Source organism: Rhinatrema bivittatum, chromosome 6 (assembly GCF_901001135.1).
Source record: "Rhinatrema bivittatum chromosome 6, aRhiBiv1.1, whole genome shotgun sequence".
Classification (NCBI taxonomy): Eukaryota; Metazoa; Chordata; class Amphibia; order Gymnophiona; family Rhinatrematidae; genus Rhinatrema; species Rhinatrema bivittatum.
In genome coordinates, this window is record NC_042620.1 from 142,616,719 (window position 1) to 142,636,352 (window position 19,634).

General features: G+C 47.7%; 1 protein-coding gene across 5 annotated transcripts in view; it reads left to right on the forward strand.

Annotated features, from left to right (window-relative positions):
* Window positions 1-19,634, forward strand: part of LOC115093775 (SAP domain-containing ribonucleoprotein-like) — a 402,230-nt gene that overhangs the window by 132,372 nt on the left and 250,224 nt on the right. For 4 of the 5 annotated variants that reach the window (XM_029606015.1, XM_029606018.1, XM_029606020.1 and 1 more), the window contains exon 4: window positions 3,598-3,653. In XM_029606015.1, the coding sequence (XP_029461875.1) occupies window positions 3,598-3,653 (56 nt within the window). Of the gene's footprint in view, window positions 1-3,597; window positions 3,658-19,634 lie in introns of all 5 variants that reach the window. The other variant, XM_029606019.1, reaches the window with a different exon arrangement.

Consider the following 19,634-nt stretch of genomic DNA (forward strand, 5'->3'; position numbering starts at 1 on the left):
TCCTTGATGGCCTGGGCAGAGCGGCATCTCAGCGATCTCGCTGCGTCTCACATAGCAGGAGTCGACAATGTCCAGGCGGACTTCCTCAGCCGGCACCACCTGGATCCGGGAGAGTGGGAGCTGGCGGAAGAAGCGTTTCTTCTCATTTGCAGGACTTGGGGAACGCCCCACATGGACCTGATGGCCACGTGGAACAACTCAAAAGCTCCGAGATTTTTCAGTCGACGCCGAGAAAGAGGAGCAGAAGGGGTCGACGCGTTAGCTCTTCCCTGGCCAGCGGACGTGCTACTCTGTGTTCCCACCGTGGCCCATGATCGGCAAAATCCTGCGGCGCATAGAATTGCACCCGTCCAACGTGATCATGGTGGCGCCGGAATGGCCGCGCCGTCCGTGGTTTGCGGATCTGATCCAATTGTCGGTGGCGCCGCCCCTTCGTCTACAGGGGTTTCCGGGGCTCCTTCGTCAGAGCCCCGTCTGTTTAGAGGATGCGGATCACTTCTGTCTCGCGGCATGGCTTTTGAGAGGAATCGATTGAAGCGCAAAGGTTACTCAGATGCGGTAGTTGCCACGTTGCTGAGATCCAGGAAGCAGTCTACTTCTCTGGCTTATGTTAGAGTCTGGGTAGTTTTTGAAGAGTGGTGCGTAGAGCGGGGTCTGGATCCCACTTCCGCTACTATTCCTGATATTTTGGCTTTTCTCCAGGCTGGGCTGGCCAAAGGTTTAGCATGCAGTTCCCTACGGGTCCAAGTGGCGGCGCTTGGTTGTTTGCGTGGTAAAGTCCGGGGAGTCTCCCTGGCTCTCCACCCAGATATCTCCCATTTTCTAAGGGGGAGCGAAACACCTCCGTCCTCCTTTGCGGCCTCCTTGTCCGTCTTGGAAACCTCAACTGGGTGCTCTCGACTTTATGCTCAGCTCCTTTTGAGCCTCTGAAACGTTCTACGATCAAAGATCTCACGTTGAAGACTGTATTCCTGGTAGCGATTGCGTCGGCTCGCCGAGTTTCCGAGTTGCAGGCTCTGTCCTGTAGGGAGCCCTTCTTGCGCATTTCCGATTCGGGGGTTTCCTTGAGGACCGTTCCCTCTTTCTGCCTAAGGTCGTATCGGCTTTTCATTTGAATCAATCGGTTGAACTTCCCGCTTTCGCGGTAGGGGGAGTCTTCAGATCCAAATCGAGGGACTTGAGAAAACTAGATGTGCGGAGGTCTCTTCTGCGCTATCTAGAGGTTACAAATTCTTTTCGGTTGTCGGATCATCTGTTTTGTGTTGACGTCTGGTCCGAAGAAAAGGTTCTGCTGCATCCCGCACAACGATCGCCCGTTGGCTCAAGGAGGCCATTGGTTCCGCGTACATTTTGCGCGGTAAATCACCGCCGGTAGGTCTTCGTGCTCATTCGACGAGGTCTCATGCTGCGTCTTGGGCGGAATCTTCTCAGGTTCGCCTCAAGAGATTTGCAGGGCGGCTACCTGGAAATCGTTGCATACCTTCATTAAACATTACCGGTTGGATGTTCAGGCTACTGATGCTGGGGGTTTTGGAGAGAGGGTACTCCGAGCGGGACTCTCTGCTTCCCACCCTCGATAACTTAGCTCTGGTACATCCCAGGTGTCCTGGACTGATCCTGGTACGTACAGGGAAAGGAAAATTAGTTTCTTACCTGATAATTTTCGTTCCTGTAGTACCAAGGATCAGTCTAGGATCCCGCCCGCAGTGTTGCGCTATAGTAACGGAGAGTCCGCTCATTGTCGTTTTCTTATAATACGCTGACCCCTTGTTTTGTTCGCTCTCCCGGTTGGGGAGTCTGTTTTCCTGTAGGGGTGTTGGAGTTATTTTCGTTTACTTAGTAAGTTTTCTATGGTTAGCTATGTTGGCTTTTGGAATTTTCTACTTTGACATTACGTATGACTGAGGGGCTGTGACTGGCACAGGGGCTTATATATGGCTCCGCCCACAAGTTTTAGTCTGTCTCCATCTACTGGTGCGGAGTCACAACCCAGGTGTCCTGGACTGATCCTTGGTACTACAGGAACGAAAATTATCAGGTAAGAAACTAATTTTCCTTTCTCACAGGACAGCAGGATGTTAGTCCTCATGAAACCCTGCGGTGTTGGGTTCGTTACTTTTTCTTATTTTATTTTTTGGCACTTCCTGTAGCTTTAAACAAGACTGAAGGGGGACCCCTGCTGGCTGCAGGTTTAGTGCCATGGTGGGCATGCCCAGTAGGTGCTAGTCAAAGTTCTAGAAACTTTGACAAAAGTGTTCCGTGATTGGGCTTCATCCTGTGATGTCACCCATATGAGAGGACTAACATCCTGCTGTCCTGTGAGAACACCTGTTATAGGTAAGCAACATTTGCTATCAGTTTAGAGCCATGGCTGCTTCAGTGACTCATCTGCAAGCCATGCCTCTTGAAAATACCTGTAAAGCTGCAACATGGTCATCAGTATACATCTTTTATGTCCCATTACTGTCTGGACAATTTCTCAAAGTGACAGTAAATTTGCATAGTTTTGCATTGCTCTTCACACAATACCCTACTCTTCACTATTGGATCCAGGTTGCTTGCTTCAGTAGATGTTTCTCTGCAGCTCTCAGCTTTGGACTCCCCACATCTTATGACTAATTCAACTCTTCTTATTGATGGAAAAAGCAAGTTTGCTTACTATAAATTCATCCTATCTACAGAAATGTTTTCTGTAGATAGGATGAATTAGCCATACTAAGTACCCACCATCTTCCCTGGAGAGTCAACCTCGTTTCTAGATTTAGCTCTAAAATTGGCTGACTGAAAAGGCTTACGAGGCAACACCTGAGCAGGAATTCCTGCTCTACTAGTTATGAGCGAGGTCTGTTTGGTGCTGCTGGGTGTTGTCACCAGGTTATGGCTAATTCATTCTTTTGTCTTTGAAGAATACCATTTACAGTAAGCAAACTTGTTTTGTCCTGTTGCCTAGAAAGCAGATTGTGGTACCCAGGACTTGCTTTGTGGTTTGAGCAGCATTTGACATATAGATTGGCAGCATCTGAGTTGCATGTTTACTCTGCAACAGTGATGGCTGGCAAGAGATGTTATATTGATCTTCCTAATTAATGGCTGGCAGAGGGTGGGGAGTAAGTGCATGAGGAGTTTGTGGGGTGAGAGGAATCTGTCACCTAAATTTTGGAAGTGATTCCTAGTTCTGGACCAGATTTTTCCAGGTTTGCCAGTGATGAAACATTAAGAGGATAATTTTGTAATAGCCTACATGAAGAAGGTACACACAAAGAAGATGTATGCACATAAGTTTACTTTTGAAAATTATCAGGTGTGCGGGCAGAATCCGGGTGGCATGCAGGCATATATTTACAATTTAGCAGGTGTAAATATGACATTTATGCACATACTTCTGAAAATGTAAAGTGCGTAAATGGTTTTCCCCACCTCTCCAACCCTGTAGAACATGTCTTTTTTTTTTAGTATGCAAAATTGCTTTATGCTGCACTTTTCTGTACAGAACTCCTCAGGATTTTCCAAAAACCCATTAACGCTCAAAACTGGGTTTTATGTGCCTAAATAATTTTGAAAATTCTGGCCTAAATGTGGTAATTTGCTTTCTTAAAGGAAGAAGAAACAGGAACTATATCTGCAGATCACTGTTCAAAAGAAGAAAATGACATGCAAGTAAAATTATAATTTCATTTTCTTCAAGCTTATTAGTAACTGGGAGGAAGAACAAACATTTTAACAAAGCACCAAATTGCTACATTATTTCTGCTTCATATACTGGAGTATATTTTTCTTTTCTCATTGCAGATACCAAAAAATTTGTAAAACTATAACATTCTGGCATCTCTTTTAGGTCTTTCTGTGTATGTGGCTCCCTTCATTACTCTGCTACTTTCTTTTGGAACAGGAGGAGGTGATTGTCCATAGACAAGCAGGATGACAGTTGAACTACAGGGTGATGTCATCTGACTGTGCCGAGTCGGGTATTGATCTCTCAAGCTGAACTTCTAGAAGTTTCAAGGACATACGCAGTTGCATTCATATCAAAAGCCACTGCATAGCCTTGCCCATTCTCCCTCATTCTCTTTTCATCCGATTTTTGCAAACGGTTGGGTACTTCTGTGTTTTTTCCATGGTGATGTCTGACAAGAATCGTTTGGGGGGGTATTTTTGTTTGTTTTTTAACTTTTTATATATTTGCATTTCAGTCCATCAAATATATAAGCATATTTGAAAAGAAAAATAGGTAAACATACAAATAACAATAAAGAAATAAACCAAAGAGAGAAGACAATTTATATGAACCACTTTAGATCTCTCATTAAAAGGGGGTAGAGAAAAAGGCCATGGAATGAGGTGGCATTCAAAAATAGCTAATCAAAAAGAAAAAAGAATACATCTGAGCAGAGTACTCCCCATAATTCTATTACCCATATTAACTAAAGGACAGTTAGGAAGCTGCAGTACACCTAGCAGCTATAAACTCTTGCAGGAAGTGAAGCAATTCAGTAATTTCCGTCTCCAAAGCAGTTTGGAGCTCCTTCATGCTCGTTGAGCGTTCTTCCAAATTCTAACGACTAAATTCCTAGACGTTATTTACTAACGACGAGCCCCGCACTCCTGCGGTGATACCAGTCGGTCCCTCCCCCGGTTGAGTTTCCCGAGGGGATTTCGTGGCCGACTCGCGACAGGGACCTGCCCCCGAGCGAGAAGGGCTCGGGCGCAGCCTAGAGGCAGCCTCGGTCCCGGCGTGGACTTGGCCCCCGAGCGAGACGAGTTCGGGCGCGGCCTAGAGGCAGCGGGTGCACCTCCTCGAGATCGGCGGTGAAGGTATTTGCCCTCTCCCCCTGCAGCCGGAGACCGCCCAGGTTGGAGCCGGGAAGCGCCGAAGACAAGGTAAGGCGTATATATTTACTTTTTGGTCTCCGAGGAGAAGCAGAGTGTGCCTCTGGTTCGGCCAGTTAAGTAGGCCGCCATTTTGACTGCCTGTTCGCCATCATCTTCTACCTAAAGTGTCCCGCCTATTGCTACGTGGCGCACGTTGCTACGCGCACGGCGATAGGCGCACGTTGCTACGCGCATGGCAATAGGCGCCCGTTCATAGACGCACGTTGCTAGACGCACGTTGCTAAGCGCCCGTTCATTGACGCACATTGCTAGGCACCCGTGCATAGACGCACATTGCTAGGCGCACATTGCTTGGTGCCCGTTCATAGGCGCACATTGCTAGGCGCCCGTTCATAGGCGCACATTGCTAGGCGCAAGTTCTTAGGCGCCCGTTTATAGGCGCACTGTTACAGGCGCACATTGTTAGGCGCACGTTGCTGAGCGCTGGTTTCCAGCGCCTGCTTTTTCGCGCACAGCGCAGACTCTTATTGAGTTCATCGGCGGCATGGTGCGTAAGAGTGACCAGGCCTCGGCAGTGCCGGCACCTCCAGAATCAGGCATCAATCTCTGCTCTGCATGCAACCTCAGGGCCACACAGAATGAGGATGCAGACTCCCTATGTTCCCTGGGAGTCTCGGGCCAGGGTCGATCACAGGCCAGCCGAGTGATTGCTCTTCTAGAGAACCTAGGCTGGGTAGTAAACTTAAACAAGAGTTCCCTACGGCCGTCTCAGTCGAAGGAATACCTAGGAGTCCTATTCGACACTCAGGCAGACAGAGTCAGCTTGACTCCCAAAAGAAGAGAAAAGCTCAAGAATCGTCTGCAGGCCCTGCTGCGCGCTGACCGGCCCACAGCTTGTGATTTCCTACAAGTCCTCGGCCTGATGGCATCCACTCTGGAGGTGATACCATGGGCACAGGCGCATATGAGGCTGTTACAACGTGCCCTCCTATCCCGGTGGAGCCCGCGATCACAAACTTACACCGTACACCTACCTCTACCAGCCAGGGTACGGAATCAGCTGCGATGGTGGCTGCAGCAAAGCCACAGGAGCCGGGGGTCCAGGATGCTTTCTCCGACCTGGACCCTGCTCACAATGTGTGCCCCAGCCTGAGCGGCTGGGGCACACATTGCGAAGGACTCACCGCCCAAGGGCGATGGAGCAGAGAAGAGTCGGGATGGAACATCAACTGACTAGAGGCACGGGCAGTCAGGCTAGCGTGCCTGCGACTTGCCCACAGACTGCGACACAGAGCAGTCAGAGTGATGTCAGACAACGCCACCACGGTGGCATACATCAACCAACAGGGCGGAACCAGAAGCCAACAGGTATCACTAGAAATAGCTCCCCTGATGACTTGGGCAGAAGCAAATCTCCAGGACATCTCCGCCGTCCACATCGCCGGGAAGGACAACGCCGCGGCAGACTTCCTCAGCAGAGAAAGTCTACATCCCGGGGATTGGCAACTGTCACCCACGGCGTTCCAGATGATTGTGAATCAGTGGGGGACCCCGGGCATGGACCTACTAGCGGACAGGTCCAACGCTCAAGTATCCCGGTATTTCAGCCGCAGGCGGGATCCTCTGTCTCAGGGGATCGATGCACTGGTGCAACCATGGCCCCAGGGGATCCTGCTGTACGCTTTTCCGCCATGGCCCCTGCTGGGCGCCATTATACACAGGATTCAGCGGCACAGAGGCCTAGTTCTTCTAGTGGCCCCGGACTGGCCAAGAAGACCCTAGTACGCAGACATGAGAAGGTTGCTGGCAGGGACTCCACTACCCCTGCCACCGCACAGGGACCTGCTGCGACAAGGTCCCATACTCCACGAGGATCTGGCTCAATTCTCTCTTACTGTCTGGCCATTGAGAGGGCTAGACTGAAGACACGAGGATATTCAGGACCGGTAATAGATACACTCCTTAGAGCACGCAAGTTCTCCACATCGCTAACTTATATAAGGATCTGGAGAGTATTTGAAGCTTGGTGCGAAGCTCATAGCACCAATCCACAAGCCGCTAAGATTCCTATCATTTTGGACTTCCTGCAAGATGGTCTTCAGAAGGGTCTGTCCCTCAGTTCCATCAAGGTCCAAGTGGCAGCACTTTCCTGCTACGGTCCACGGAGTGACGGCAATAGCATCGCCACACACCCAGACGTTTCACGTTTCCTGAAAGGAGTCAAACACTGAAGTGGCCCATACCTCTGTGGAACCTCAACCTAGTTTTGGACTTTCTAGCGGGACACGCCTTCCGTCCACTTCGAGGCCTGTCCCTCTGTTTGTTAACCTTGAAGATGGTGTTCCTGCTGGCTGTTTGCTCTGCACGCCGTGTCTCCGAGCTACAAGCATTGTCTTGCCGTGATCCGTTTCTCTGAATCACGTCAGAAGCCATTCATCTTCGCACAGTCCCTTCCTTCTTACCCAAAGTAGTCTTGCACTTCCACCTCAACCAAACCATCTCTTTACCTACCACAGACGGTTTGAAGTCAGAAGAAGGTCGAGTTCTACGCCATCTCTACATAGGCAGGCTACTGCCCAGATACCTGGAAGTGTCCAAAGCAATATGAAAGACGGACCATCTGTTCGTTCTACACAGCGGGAAGAAGCAAGGGGAAGCGGCCTCAAGGGCAACTATCGCCCGCTGGGTCAAAGAAGTTATCAAGGCAGCCTACGTAGACGCGGGTAAACCACCGCCTCTACAGGTCAAGGCTCACTCTACCAGAGCGCAAGCGGCCTCTTGGGCAGAAACTAGGATGCTGTCGCCTGCTGAGATCTGTAAGGCGGCGACATGGTCCTCCCTCCATACCTTTTCCAGATTCTACCGTCTGGATGTCCAGGCCAGGAAGGACACAGCATTTGCGAGGGCAATCCTACACGGACCTCGGGCAGCCTCCCGCCCAGTCCAGGAGTAGCTTTTGTACATCCCACTTGTTTTGAGTCCATCTGCTACACGCTAGGAAATGTAGAGATTACTTACCTGATAATCTCGTTTTCCTTAGTGTATGCAGATGGACTCAGCATCCCGCCCAGCTGCCAATATTCATGGGATTTCACAGGCTCAAGGTAAGCCATGTTTTACTACATAGGGCATCCACCCTGCCGGGTGTCGACGCCTTCCGGTTGAGAATCCTGGCGGTCTCCAGCTACTATCAACCGGTCAGGGTAATCCCGTGTAATTAATCGATCGGTCAGTACTCGTATAGCTATAACAGCTTTGCAAGGAAGATTACTGAATTGCTTCACTTCCTGTGGGGGTATATGTACCCGTGCTGACGTCAGATCCGTCTCCAACTGCTAGCACGAGCACACTATACCCACTTGTTTTGAGTCCATCTGCATACACTAAGGAAAACGAGATTATCAGGTAAGTAATCTCTACATTTCCCGTATCACTGCACACCAGATGCAAATGGAGCAATATTTATATAACTTTTGCAGAAAATGGAGGAGATTTCTCATTGTTTCCTTGCTAATGTCTCTTCAGAGCTCCAGCAATTGTTGGCTGCCGTCTGGGACTCATATGGTCTTTCTATGATGATTATGATTCCACCTCCAGGGCTTCTGAAACAGCTTCTGTCTTGGTTGAGGGCTTCCGGTTTACATGAGGACATTCATGAGACGTTGGCGGAGAAGTTGTGGGAGATCACTTGTTCAGTGACCAGGTGAAGAATGCAATCACTCGTCTGACAGATTAGGCCACGGCCATGCATTTACGTTCCTCATTCTCAAACTACCAACCTTGGAATTGTACTTCACAATACATGGCTACACGCCGCCCATGCAATACTGCTCACAAGAGGTACTTCCAGCTGTCTCATATTACTTCTACCATTCTCGCCAGCTGATGCTTCCATTCTCCTAGCCTTCAACATCTGCTCATTCACACCTGCCAGTGAGACCTAGAGCCTGGGATCAGATGCTCAATGACAGTCTCAGCAGCCATCCTTTGTCCTCCTTTTGATAATTCGACTCTGCCTCTGAGTCCTTGTCCAACCTTACTGGTCAGGGGTTGGCTTCTTCTCTCAGAGGCTTGGATTCACATCATGCCAGATCAATAGGTCCCCAGTATTGTGTCCAAGAATTCTACCTAGATTTCTGTCTCCCACCACCTGTCTCCACTGCATCCGTGCACGATGCCCCCCAGCACAGCTTCCCATCTTTTTGTAGGAACTGTCTATTCTTCATTCAGGTGGTGGAGCTGGTTCCCTCAGACAAGTGAGTCACAGGCTTCTACTCTCTGTTCTTCCTGATCTCCCAAGAAAACGTAGGATCTCAGACCCATCTTGGACTTGCGTCATCTACTTTTGGAAGGAAAAGTTCAAGATGCCACAACAGCAAGAAAATGAGGAGCAGGGAGGTCAAGGGGATTGGCTCACAGATTTGGACCACAAGGATGTGTAACCATCACATCCCCATTCATCCTTCCCATTGGCGGTTCCTTCGCTTTACTCTACAAGATTTACACTATCAGTTCCATGTGCTTCCATTTGGACTGTCATCTGCTTCTTGGGTGTTCACTAAAAGCCTCGCGGTGGTGGCTGCCTATCCCCGCTATCTCAGTATCCTAGTCTTTCCAGACAATTGACTCATTGCGAGCACGTCTTCTGAATCTTCGTTGTCTGAAACTCTGTGTCTTGTGCCTCATGCACAGTTTGGGATTAGTCATAAACTTCCCAAAATCCAAGTTGATGTCATCTCAGCCTCTGGAGTTCATCAGGGCTCTCTTGGACACTTTGGTAGCCATGGCATTTCTTCCCTCCACAACACATGCTCTTCTCATTTCATAAAGTCCCTGGACAACGGCCTGGATGATCCTCCGACGTCTGGGGCACATGGCATCTACAGTCCACGTGGTTGCCTATGCACATCTCTGTACACCCTCTCCAGTGGCACCAGTGTTCTGGATACCTGCGGAGAGGTGACTTTACATCATCCTCCTTGAGCTGCTATCTTTCTGACTATTCAAACTGTCAAGGCCTGGATAATAGACAAGACTCTAGATCTGAACGGACAATATGTTGACCATGTATTATGTCAACAAACAGGGTGGGAAGGTTCCTTGTGCCTCTGCAGCGAGGCATGGTGCCTTTAGCTCTGGGCCATCCCTTGCTGAATTCAGCTTTCTATGATGTACCTCCTGGGTGCCTCCTACCCCACGAGTGGTTCCTTCATCTGGATTTGGACATTTGCAAAGTGACCACATGGTCTACCTCTCATACCTTCGCTCTCCACAGCCATGTGCTGACTGTGCCTTTGGTCATTCTGTTCTCTAGGCAGCCTCCTGACAGTATTTTTCTTACAAAAAAATAATAATAATAATTACAGTTCTCCATTTCTTGGAGCTTTATTGAGGGGACCCTGTAACAGTGTTTCAAACTCGGTGTCCCAGTTCCTACAGAGGTTGTCACTCTATTTGTCTAAGCCCTATCTGGTTCTTTTCCTTTTTTTTGACCTCCCGCCCGCCCTCTTCTCGGGTCAGGAGTCCCAGTCATGTGACTGTTGTCCCGCTTCTCCACAGAAAAAGCAAAGTTGCTGCCCTGTAATAGGTGTTTTCCGTGGACAGTCTCACATTCCATTCCTTCTCCCCGGAACGTCTCTCCTTATTCATTGTTGGTCCTTGCTTGTTTTCATTTTTTAATTTCAGCTTCCTGCTGTGACTGAAGGAGAATGGGCGAGGCAGTGCAGTGACTTTTGGCACGACTGGAACTGTGCAGTTTGAGAGATCAGTACCTGACTCTGCGCCATCAGGTGATGTCGCCCAGTAGTCTGACTGATTCCTACTGTCCATGGAAAGCACCTATTTCAGGTGAGCAACTTCGCTTTCTCTGTGGTCCTTTGCCTCCCTGCTTGCTAGTTCCTGTCAGTGGAGGGAACTGTTTTCTATTCCTCACTGCTTCCGTTTCCTGTCAGTGGGAGGGAGGGTAGGGGGGGTTTACTGTAACCCTGCTGCTGCTGCTGCTGCTGCTGCTTCTTGTCAGCGGTAGCAGGGGTATCTAATAGTTTTATTGCATGCATTTGTCTTTTCATTCTTACTGAGAATGAAAAATCACACTTCTGGCAATCTTTTGTTTTATTATTTTCAATCCCTGCACAGAAAGGTCAATGAGTAGTAGTCTAAAAAGGATTGAGACCTATTTTCTGAATTCTTATTGTTTCTGTAGTATTTTTTTTTTTTTTAAATGAAGTATTGTAGTATGCTTGTCAGGTAAACAAAAAAATATAAATGCCTTGATCTTTTCCAAATATTTATTAAAGTAGAGACGTATAGACGTATTCAGAAAAATGCCCGACTCGGGCCGTGTTTCGCAGGTCAACAGCCGCTGCCTCAGGGGCTACAAGTAAGCCAAAAATAAAATCAATCAACCAAAAAATTCCAAATAAAAAAACTAATCATTTAAAAGAATTCCATGTCTACAAAATTTTGTTGACATGGTGACATCTATATACAAACAAAAATAAAAAACAAAAAGCTAACTGTTGATATTACATTACTTATACAGAAACAACATATATCACTATACAAAAACAAATTAATATAAAGCTCTTTACCTTAGACAATCAAGAATCTCAGATGAGTTTAAAATCATCAAGGGAAGGTCACTGTGAACTAACGCAGAAAGATAACTATAAAAAATGTGCAAGCAATTAATGTAACCTTTGCGAAACTTTGGATACTTAGTTAAATCTGCCAGTCTCTGCATTGAACCAGCGCTGGAAGACAACTTTAAGAAATGTGCAGGCAAATAATGTATCCTTTAGAACATTGGAGAAAGATGATAGCTGCTGAGGCATGAGCTTCATAGAGCAGTGAAAAATTCATATTTAAAGAAGTCTTATATTGCTCTTGATTAGTAAGTGGAAAACTGTCACTGGTTTTTATAGGAAATAAATGAGGCCTAGCCAAAATGTTGACATTCTTGGAAATTATCTGGTTGTAACTTACCTTTCCGTTAACATTATTTTTTTCAAATTTTATTTTATTTTAGCCCAGCAGTTTTCTCCTCTCTTCTGAGATTTTCCCCCTATTTTATATCCCCATTCCAATTAACTAGACCAAAGGACATGTGCCAAGGGTTCCTCTGGAATGCTGCCGTCTTGTGCTTTAATCTAAATGTCAATATATCATGGCTGAGACTTCCTGATCTTCCTTTCTCCAAATGACGCCAAAGGGCCGTAAGGCCCGCTCAGAGAAGATGGAGTTTCTTTTTCAGTCAAAACCCCTGACTCCTTCGACCGCTTCGACATCGTCTGAGCTGGTGCCATCGACCTCTCGCCAGCAGCGGGACACCGGTGCTGCCCGACCGGCATCGACTACTCCGAAGGTGTTGACTTCTTCCTCATCGCCTCAGGAAAAGGACCGAGGAGAACATCGTGAAAAGCATCGCCACCGGCATCGGAAGGCTCAGTCCCTGAGGAAAGACGACGATCTCAGCTTCAGACAGAAGAGGACTCGAGGTACAAGATGCTGGAAATACTTCAGTTCTTGATGCCACTAAGGAGATCATGTTGATTCCTATTCATGAAATCCTAATTGACCTGCTGAAAAGGAATTGGGAGCACCCAGGCTCGGTGCCACCTGTCAACCAAAAGACAGATGCCACCTACCTTGTCCAAACAGCCCCTGGTTTTCAAAGACCACAGCTGGATCACCATTCTGTGGTTGTGGAGTCAGCCCAGAAGAAGGCTGATATTCTAAACCTCATTCCTCCATACCTCCAGGGAAAGAAGAGAGGTCCCTGGATGCATTTGGAAGGCGTGTCTTCCATGGCTCAATGCTCATTTCTCGCATTGCTTCCTACCAGTTATACATGACCCAGTATAACAGAAACCTTTTCAAGAATATCCAAGATTTCTCTGAATCTTTACCAGAACAATTCCATGATCAACTTAATACTCTGGCTCAAAAAGGCCTAGATGCTGGTAAGCATAAGGTCCGTGCTGCCTGTGATATTTTTGACACTGCCTCCAGAGTGTCTGCATTGGGGATTAGTGCAAGAAGGTGGGCCTGGCTGAAGTCCTCAGACCTACGACCAGAGGTGTAGGACCAGTTAGCAGACCTACCCTGCACTGGAGATAATCTCTTTGGGGACAAAATCCAGAAAACAGTGGCACAGCTAAAGGACCACCATGAAACGCTGCACCAGCTTTCCTCAGTACCTTCTGATTTCCCATCCAATTCTAAGAGGACATTCCGAAGGGACTCTAAGCGACAATCTTTCAAACCACGGAGATATTATCCTCCTGCCGCTCGAGGTCGTCCTTTCAGGCTTTACCAGAAGGGTCAGCCCAGGCAAGCCCGACCTCAGAAGACCCAGCCAGCCCCTCAATTGGGCTCAGCTGCTGGGTTTTGACTCCTCGCTGGAGAGCAGAAGCCAACCTCCTCTACCGTCCGTACCAGTCGGCGGTCGACTGCACCACTTCACCAACTTATGGCAGACGATCACTTCCGACCAGTGGGTCCTGGCTGTAGTGTCCCAAGGGTACCACCTCAACTTCCTGACTGTGCCGGAGCACTCCCCACCTCTGCCGACGTGGAGGTCATCCGACCATTCTTCTCAACTGGAGGAGGAGGTTTCCGTCCTCCTCGAATCCCGGGCAATAGAACCGGTGCCCCTCTCCAGCAGGGGCAGGGGTTCTATTCTCGGTATTTTCTCATCCCAAAAAAATCAGGGGGCATTCATCCCACCCTGGACCTACGTGCCTTGAACAAGTATCTGCAGAAAGAAAAATTCACTACTTCCTCTACTGCAAAGAAAAGATTGGCTTTGCTCTCTAGATCTTCAGGACGCGTACGCACACATTGCCATCACTCCGTCTCACTGAAAATTCCTTCGGTTCCTAGTCGGCCCCAGGCACTTCCAGTACACGGTCTTCCCTATCAGCCTGGCGTCCGCACCTCAGGTCTTCACCAAGTGCCTTGTAGTGGTCGCGGCCTATCTGGGGGGTCAAGGAGTCCATGTCTACCCTTATCTCGACGATTGGTTGCTAAGGGCTCCGACCCAAAACCACGCACTACAATCCTTACGTCTAACCCTCAATACACTTCTGTCTCTTGGGTTTCTAGTCAATTATGCCAAGCCCAAACTAGTTCCATCTCAAACCCTATCCTTCATAGGGGCAGATCTGAACACCATACAGGCAAAGGCCTTCCTCCCTCGGGATCGAGCTCATACTCTCATGTCCCTGGCACATTACCTCCATGCTCGAGATTACTTGACGGCTCGTTGTTTCCTCATCCTGCTGGGTCATGTGGCATCCTCTGTGCATATCACGTCCATTGCCCGCTTGGTCATGAGAGTGACACAGTGGACCTTGCGATCCCAGTGGGCTCAGGCTTACCATCCAATGTCCAGCATTGTCCACGTTACCAAGCAGCTCCGCCTGTCGCTGGCTTGGTGGATCCAACAATCCAATCTTCTTCAAGGCCTTCCCTTTCAGGCTCCAGAACCTTAGATTATCTTACCAGACGCCTCCAACCTAGGGTGGGGTGCTCATGTCAACAACCTGCAGACTCAGGGAACCTGGTCTCTACAGGAAGCCAAACATCAGATAAATTTCTTGGAGCTTAGGGCGATCAGATATGCCCTCCGGGTTTTTCAGGATTGCCTCTCAGGCAAAGCCATCCTAATTCAGACCGACAACCGGGTGGCGATGTGGTACATCAACAAGCAAGGAGGAACGGGCTCCTACCTTCTGTGGCAGGAAGCTGCGCAGATATGGGCATGGGCTCTTCCCCACGCAATGTACCTCAAGGCAACCTACTTGGTGGGTGTGGGCAATGTTCTAGCGGATGAGTTGAGTTGAACCTTTCATCCGCACGAGTGGTCCCTCAACCCCACGGTGGCAGACACACTCTTTCAATGCTGGGGTCATCCACGACTGGACCTCTTTGCATCCATCCACAACCGCAAGGTACAGAACTTCTGCTCGCTCACTCGCAGCTGCCACTCATGGCTGAGGGACACGTTCGCCCTCTCGTGGTCCACAGGTCTCCTCTACGTGTACTCTCCACTTCCACTCATTTCCAAGACTCTCGTGAAGGGCAAGGGCTCAATGATTCTGATAGCCCCTCACTGGACTCCTCACTGGACACACGCCAAGCCTAGTTCCGAATCCTCCAGGACCTCTCAGTACACCAGTGCGTTCGCCTGGGAACGGACCTGCTACTGATAACTCAGAACAAAGGGCATCTGCGCCACCCCAACCTCCTGGCCCTGTCTCTGATGGCCTGGATGTTGAAAGGCTGATACTCCGACCCCTTAACCTTTCGGAGTCGGTATCTCGAGTTCTGGTAGCTTCACGAAAGCCTTCCACGAGACATTCTTATCGCTCTAAGTGGAAAAGTTTTACAGTCTGGTGCACGTCTATGTCAATCAACCCCTTCACTTGTTCCACCGCGAAGTTTCTGGAGTACCTCTGGCAACTCTGAGTCGGGCCTCAAAACTTCCTCTAGAAGAGTAAATGTCGGTGCGGTAGCCACTTTCCACAACGGAGTAGGAGATGTCTCTATTTCCACACATCCCTTAGTCACATGCTTCATGAGAGGTTTGTGTCATCTGGGCTGGTTGGCTCAACAGGGAAGGTATCTGCTTTTCATCCAGGTGGTGAGGGTTCAAACCCCACCTGAGGACTTGTAAAGATAAATAACCTTGAACTGCTATTTCATTTTCTTATATTCTTATAAGTTCACTTAGAGAATAGCTACTGCCATTAGCAATGGTAACATGGAATAGACTTAGTTTTTGGGTACTTGCCAGGTTCTTATGGCCTGGATTGGCCACTGTTGGAAACAGGATGCTGGGCTTGATGGACCCTTGGTCTGACCCAGTATGGCATTTTCTTATGTTCTCCCTTGCGTCCTCCAGCCCCTGCTTGGGACCTTAACGTGGTCTTGGGGCAGCTTATGAAACCTCCATTTGAGCCTCTCCAATCATGCGATCTCCACTATCTCACCTAGAAAGTACTTTTTCTTCTCACTATGACATCCACTCGCAGAGTTAGTGAGTTACAGGCATTAGTCACCTACCCGCCTTACACTAAATTTCTGCACAACAGAATACTCCACCTTACACACCCTAAGTTTTTACCAAAGGTAGTGTCGGAATTTCATCTTAATCAATCCATCATTTTACCTACTTTCAAACCCAGGAGAAAGGGCTCTTCATACCCTAGACTGCAAACGTGCCCTGTCATTTTATTTAGACTGCATGTCAGCCCACAGGAAATCCACCCAATTATTTGTTTCCTTTGATAACATCAAATTGGGAAATCCAGTGGGAAAACAGACCCTTTCCTCCTGGCTGGCAGACTGTATTTCCTTTTGCTACCAGCAAGCAGGCATTCCGCTACAAGACCGTGTGAAAACACACTCTGTTAGGGCTGTTGCAACTTCAGTGGCACACCTTCGTTCGGTTCCACTTATCGATATTTGTCAAGCTGCGACCTGGAGCGCTCTCCACACCTTCGCAGCCCATTATTGCTTGGATAAGGCTGACAGGCAAGATTCCATTTTTAGCCAGTCTGTTCCGTGCAACCTATTCTCAGTTTAATATCAAACGTCCTACCAGCAACCCGTTCTGGGTTTTCAGGATGCCTTCCTCCCAAATCCACCCCTGTTATTGTGCCTGTTGCACATCTTTGGGTACATTTGGTGCTTTCCTCGGGCATCCTCAGCTCGCTATTCACCCATGTGTGAGGACTACTATCCTGTTTGTCCTGTGAGAAAGCAGAGTTGCTTACCTGTAACAGGTGTTCCACAGGACAGCAGGATGTTAGGCCTCACGAAACCCGCCCACACTCCTGTGGAGTTGGGTTCGCTTGCGATTTATTTTATTTTTCGCATGTATTTTTACTATACACAAGACTGAAGGGGGACCCCTGTTGGTTGCAGGGTTAGTGCCATGCTGGGCATGCCCAGTAGGTGCCAGTCAAAGTTCTAGAAACTTTGACAAAAGTGTTCCGTGATTGGGCTCCATCCTGATGATGTCACCCATGTGTAAGGACTAACATCCTGCTGTCCTGTGAGAACACCTGTTACAGGTAAGCAACTCTGCTTTCCCCTCTCTCCTCCCAAGGACTATGAATACTGCTTCTGCCTCATACCTAACTGGCCAGGGGAGCAAAGTCCTGGCCCAGCATTTCCACATAGGGTTTCCACATAGCACTTCCACTGGGCTGGCCGAGCTTACAAAACATTAAGAAATGCAACTTTCATTTTGATTGTGTCTATATAGTACATTTATATTCCAGTATTTTAAAAAAATGTACTCTCACTGTCTGAGAAAACAAGTGCTTCAGCTGATCTGCATTCATCTTTCTCTGTCATGGAACCTATTTTTTTATTTGAAGATATGATTAGCTTGGGTTATGCATTGTTTCAGATTTTACAGCAGAAGCTAATTGATTGAATTTGTTATTTTTCTGTCAATAAGTAAGATGAATTAGCTAGTACATGTGGTTGATGTCATTCAGCGGCACCTAACAGACTCATCTCACTAGCTAGTAGAACTTTGAGCTCTATTGAGCATATGCAGCAGTTCCCACACACGCAATGCCTTGGGAGCTTCGGGTCATTTTTTTGTCCGAGTACACGTGTGTGCTGTGCTTAGTGTCTCCAGATATTTTTCAAAATCCTTTGTTGCCCGTAAATCTCCTTTTAGGTTTTCCCACGGCCGTTCTACGTCCCCTAGATTTTCCCATCCAGCTAACCACTCCTTGAGGTACTCCCACATTTTGAGAATGTAGTTTTCATGATATTTAGGACTCTCGCCTTAGAGTGAGCCTTCATCTCTTGCAGTCCTAATATTGAACCGCGCTCCCAAATAATCATCCATTACAAGATCAGAAATTCTATCTATTGGTAAGCATCGGGTACCGTCTGTTGGTAAGCATTGTCTCATGCCGTGTGGGTTCCATTATCCGTTTATAGAGCAGTGCTCCTTACAGAAAATCTAGGATTTCCCTTCTTCTAGAAAATACTGCAGTTGGGATGTCCCAATCAACATCTGGAAGACTGAAATCCTATAGGAGCAGCCTTTCCCCTTTCACAGCAATCCTGTGAATATCCTCCATTAAATCTTTATTCATCTTGGAGGTCTGTATATTACACCAATATAAATAGGTTTTCCATTCCCTCTTTCCAGATTAGCCCACAGTGCCGCCTCCTTACCTCGCAAGCCCAGCAATTTTATTGCTTTACTGCGGTTCTTTATATATAATGCCACGACTCCTCCCTTCCTTCTTATCTGGTCCTTCCTGAATAGATTATAGCCCGGTATAAATATATCCCAGTCATGGTTTTCCATGTACAAGCTCTCCATGACAGCTGCTATATCTAAATCTGCTTCTTCCAGGACTCTTTACATCTGGGACTTTATTCCCCATACGATGAGCATTAGTGTATATAGATTTCCAAATATTGCCTTTTTTCTCCAGATTTACCATTTTATATGATATTTGTTTTACTTAGCTTAGGGTTCTGTTCACCAATCCCCCTGTGATTCAAGTTTAAAGCTCTCCTCAGGAGGTTTGCCATTCTGTGTTGTAAGATGCTGTGCCCTTTGTTCAAGTGGATCCCATCTCTGTTCATTAATCCTTGAAGTAACATCCCATGATCCAGGAAGCCAAATACTCATATCGACACCATCTCACAGCCATTCATTTATCTCCAGAGGTGGTAGGCCCAGCTTCTCTGTCTGGGCCTACCACCTCTTCCAGTTCAAATTCAGCAACTGCTTCTGGTCAGACCTCGGTAGTGTGTGCGCTGTCAGCCTACAACCACACAACAGGCCCAGTAAACACCCGGCCCAGTTTTTATTCCTCTGAACTCTTTTCCAGAGGGAATGCGATCCAAATCTTTGAGGTATGACGGGAGATGACCAAGGTCATCTCGGTACTCCAAATCGTGGAGTCTGGATACAATCTGCGTTTCTCCCGACAACACTTCCCTCTACGCTGTTTGCATCTTGAGTGCTTGTATCTCACAACGCTACTTCGTCAAGAACATAAGAAAATGCCATACTGGGTCAGACCAAGGGTCCATCAAGCCCAGCATCCTGTTTCCAACAGTGGCCAATCCAGGCCATAAGAACCTGGCAAGTACCCAAAAACTAAGTCTATTCCATGTTACCATTGCTAATGGCAGTGGCTATTCTCTAAGTGAACTTAATAGCAGGTAATGGACTTCTCCTCCAGGAACTTATCCAATCCTTTTTTAAACACAGCTATACTAACTGCACTAACCACATCCTCTGGCAACAAATTCCAGAGTTTAATTGTGCGTTGAGTAAAAAAGAACTTTCTCCGATTAGTTTTAACTGTGCCCCATGCTAACTTCATGGAATGCCCCCTAGTCTTTCTACTATTCGAAAGAGTAAATAACCGATTCACATCTAGCCGTTCTAGACCTCTCATGATTTTAAACATCTCTATCATATCCCCCCTCAGTCGTCTCTTCTCCAAGCTGAAAAGTCCTAACCTCTTTAGTCTTTCCTCATAGGGGAGTTGTTCCATTCCCCCATATCATTTTGGTAGCCCTTCTCTGTACCTTCTCCATCGCAATTATATCTTTTTTGAGATGTGGCGACAAGAACTGTACACAGTATTCAAGGTGCGGTCTCACCATGGAGCGATACAGAGGCATTATGACATTTTCCGTTTTATTCACCATTCCCTTTCTAATAATTCCCAACATTCTGTTTGCTTTTTTGACTGCCGCAGCACACTGAACCGACAATTTCAATGTGTTATCCACTATGACGCCTA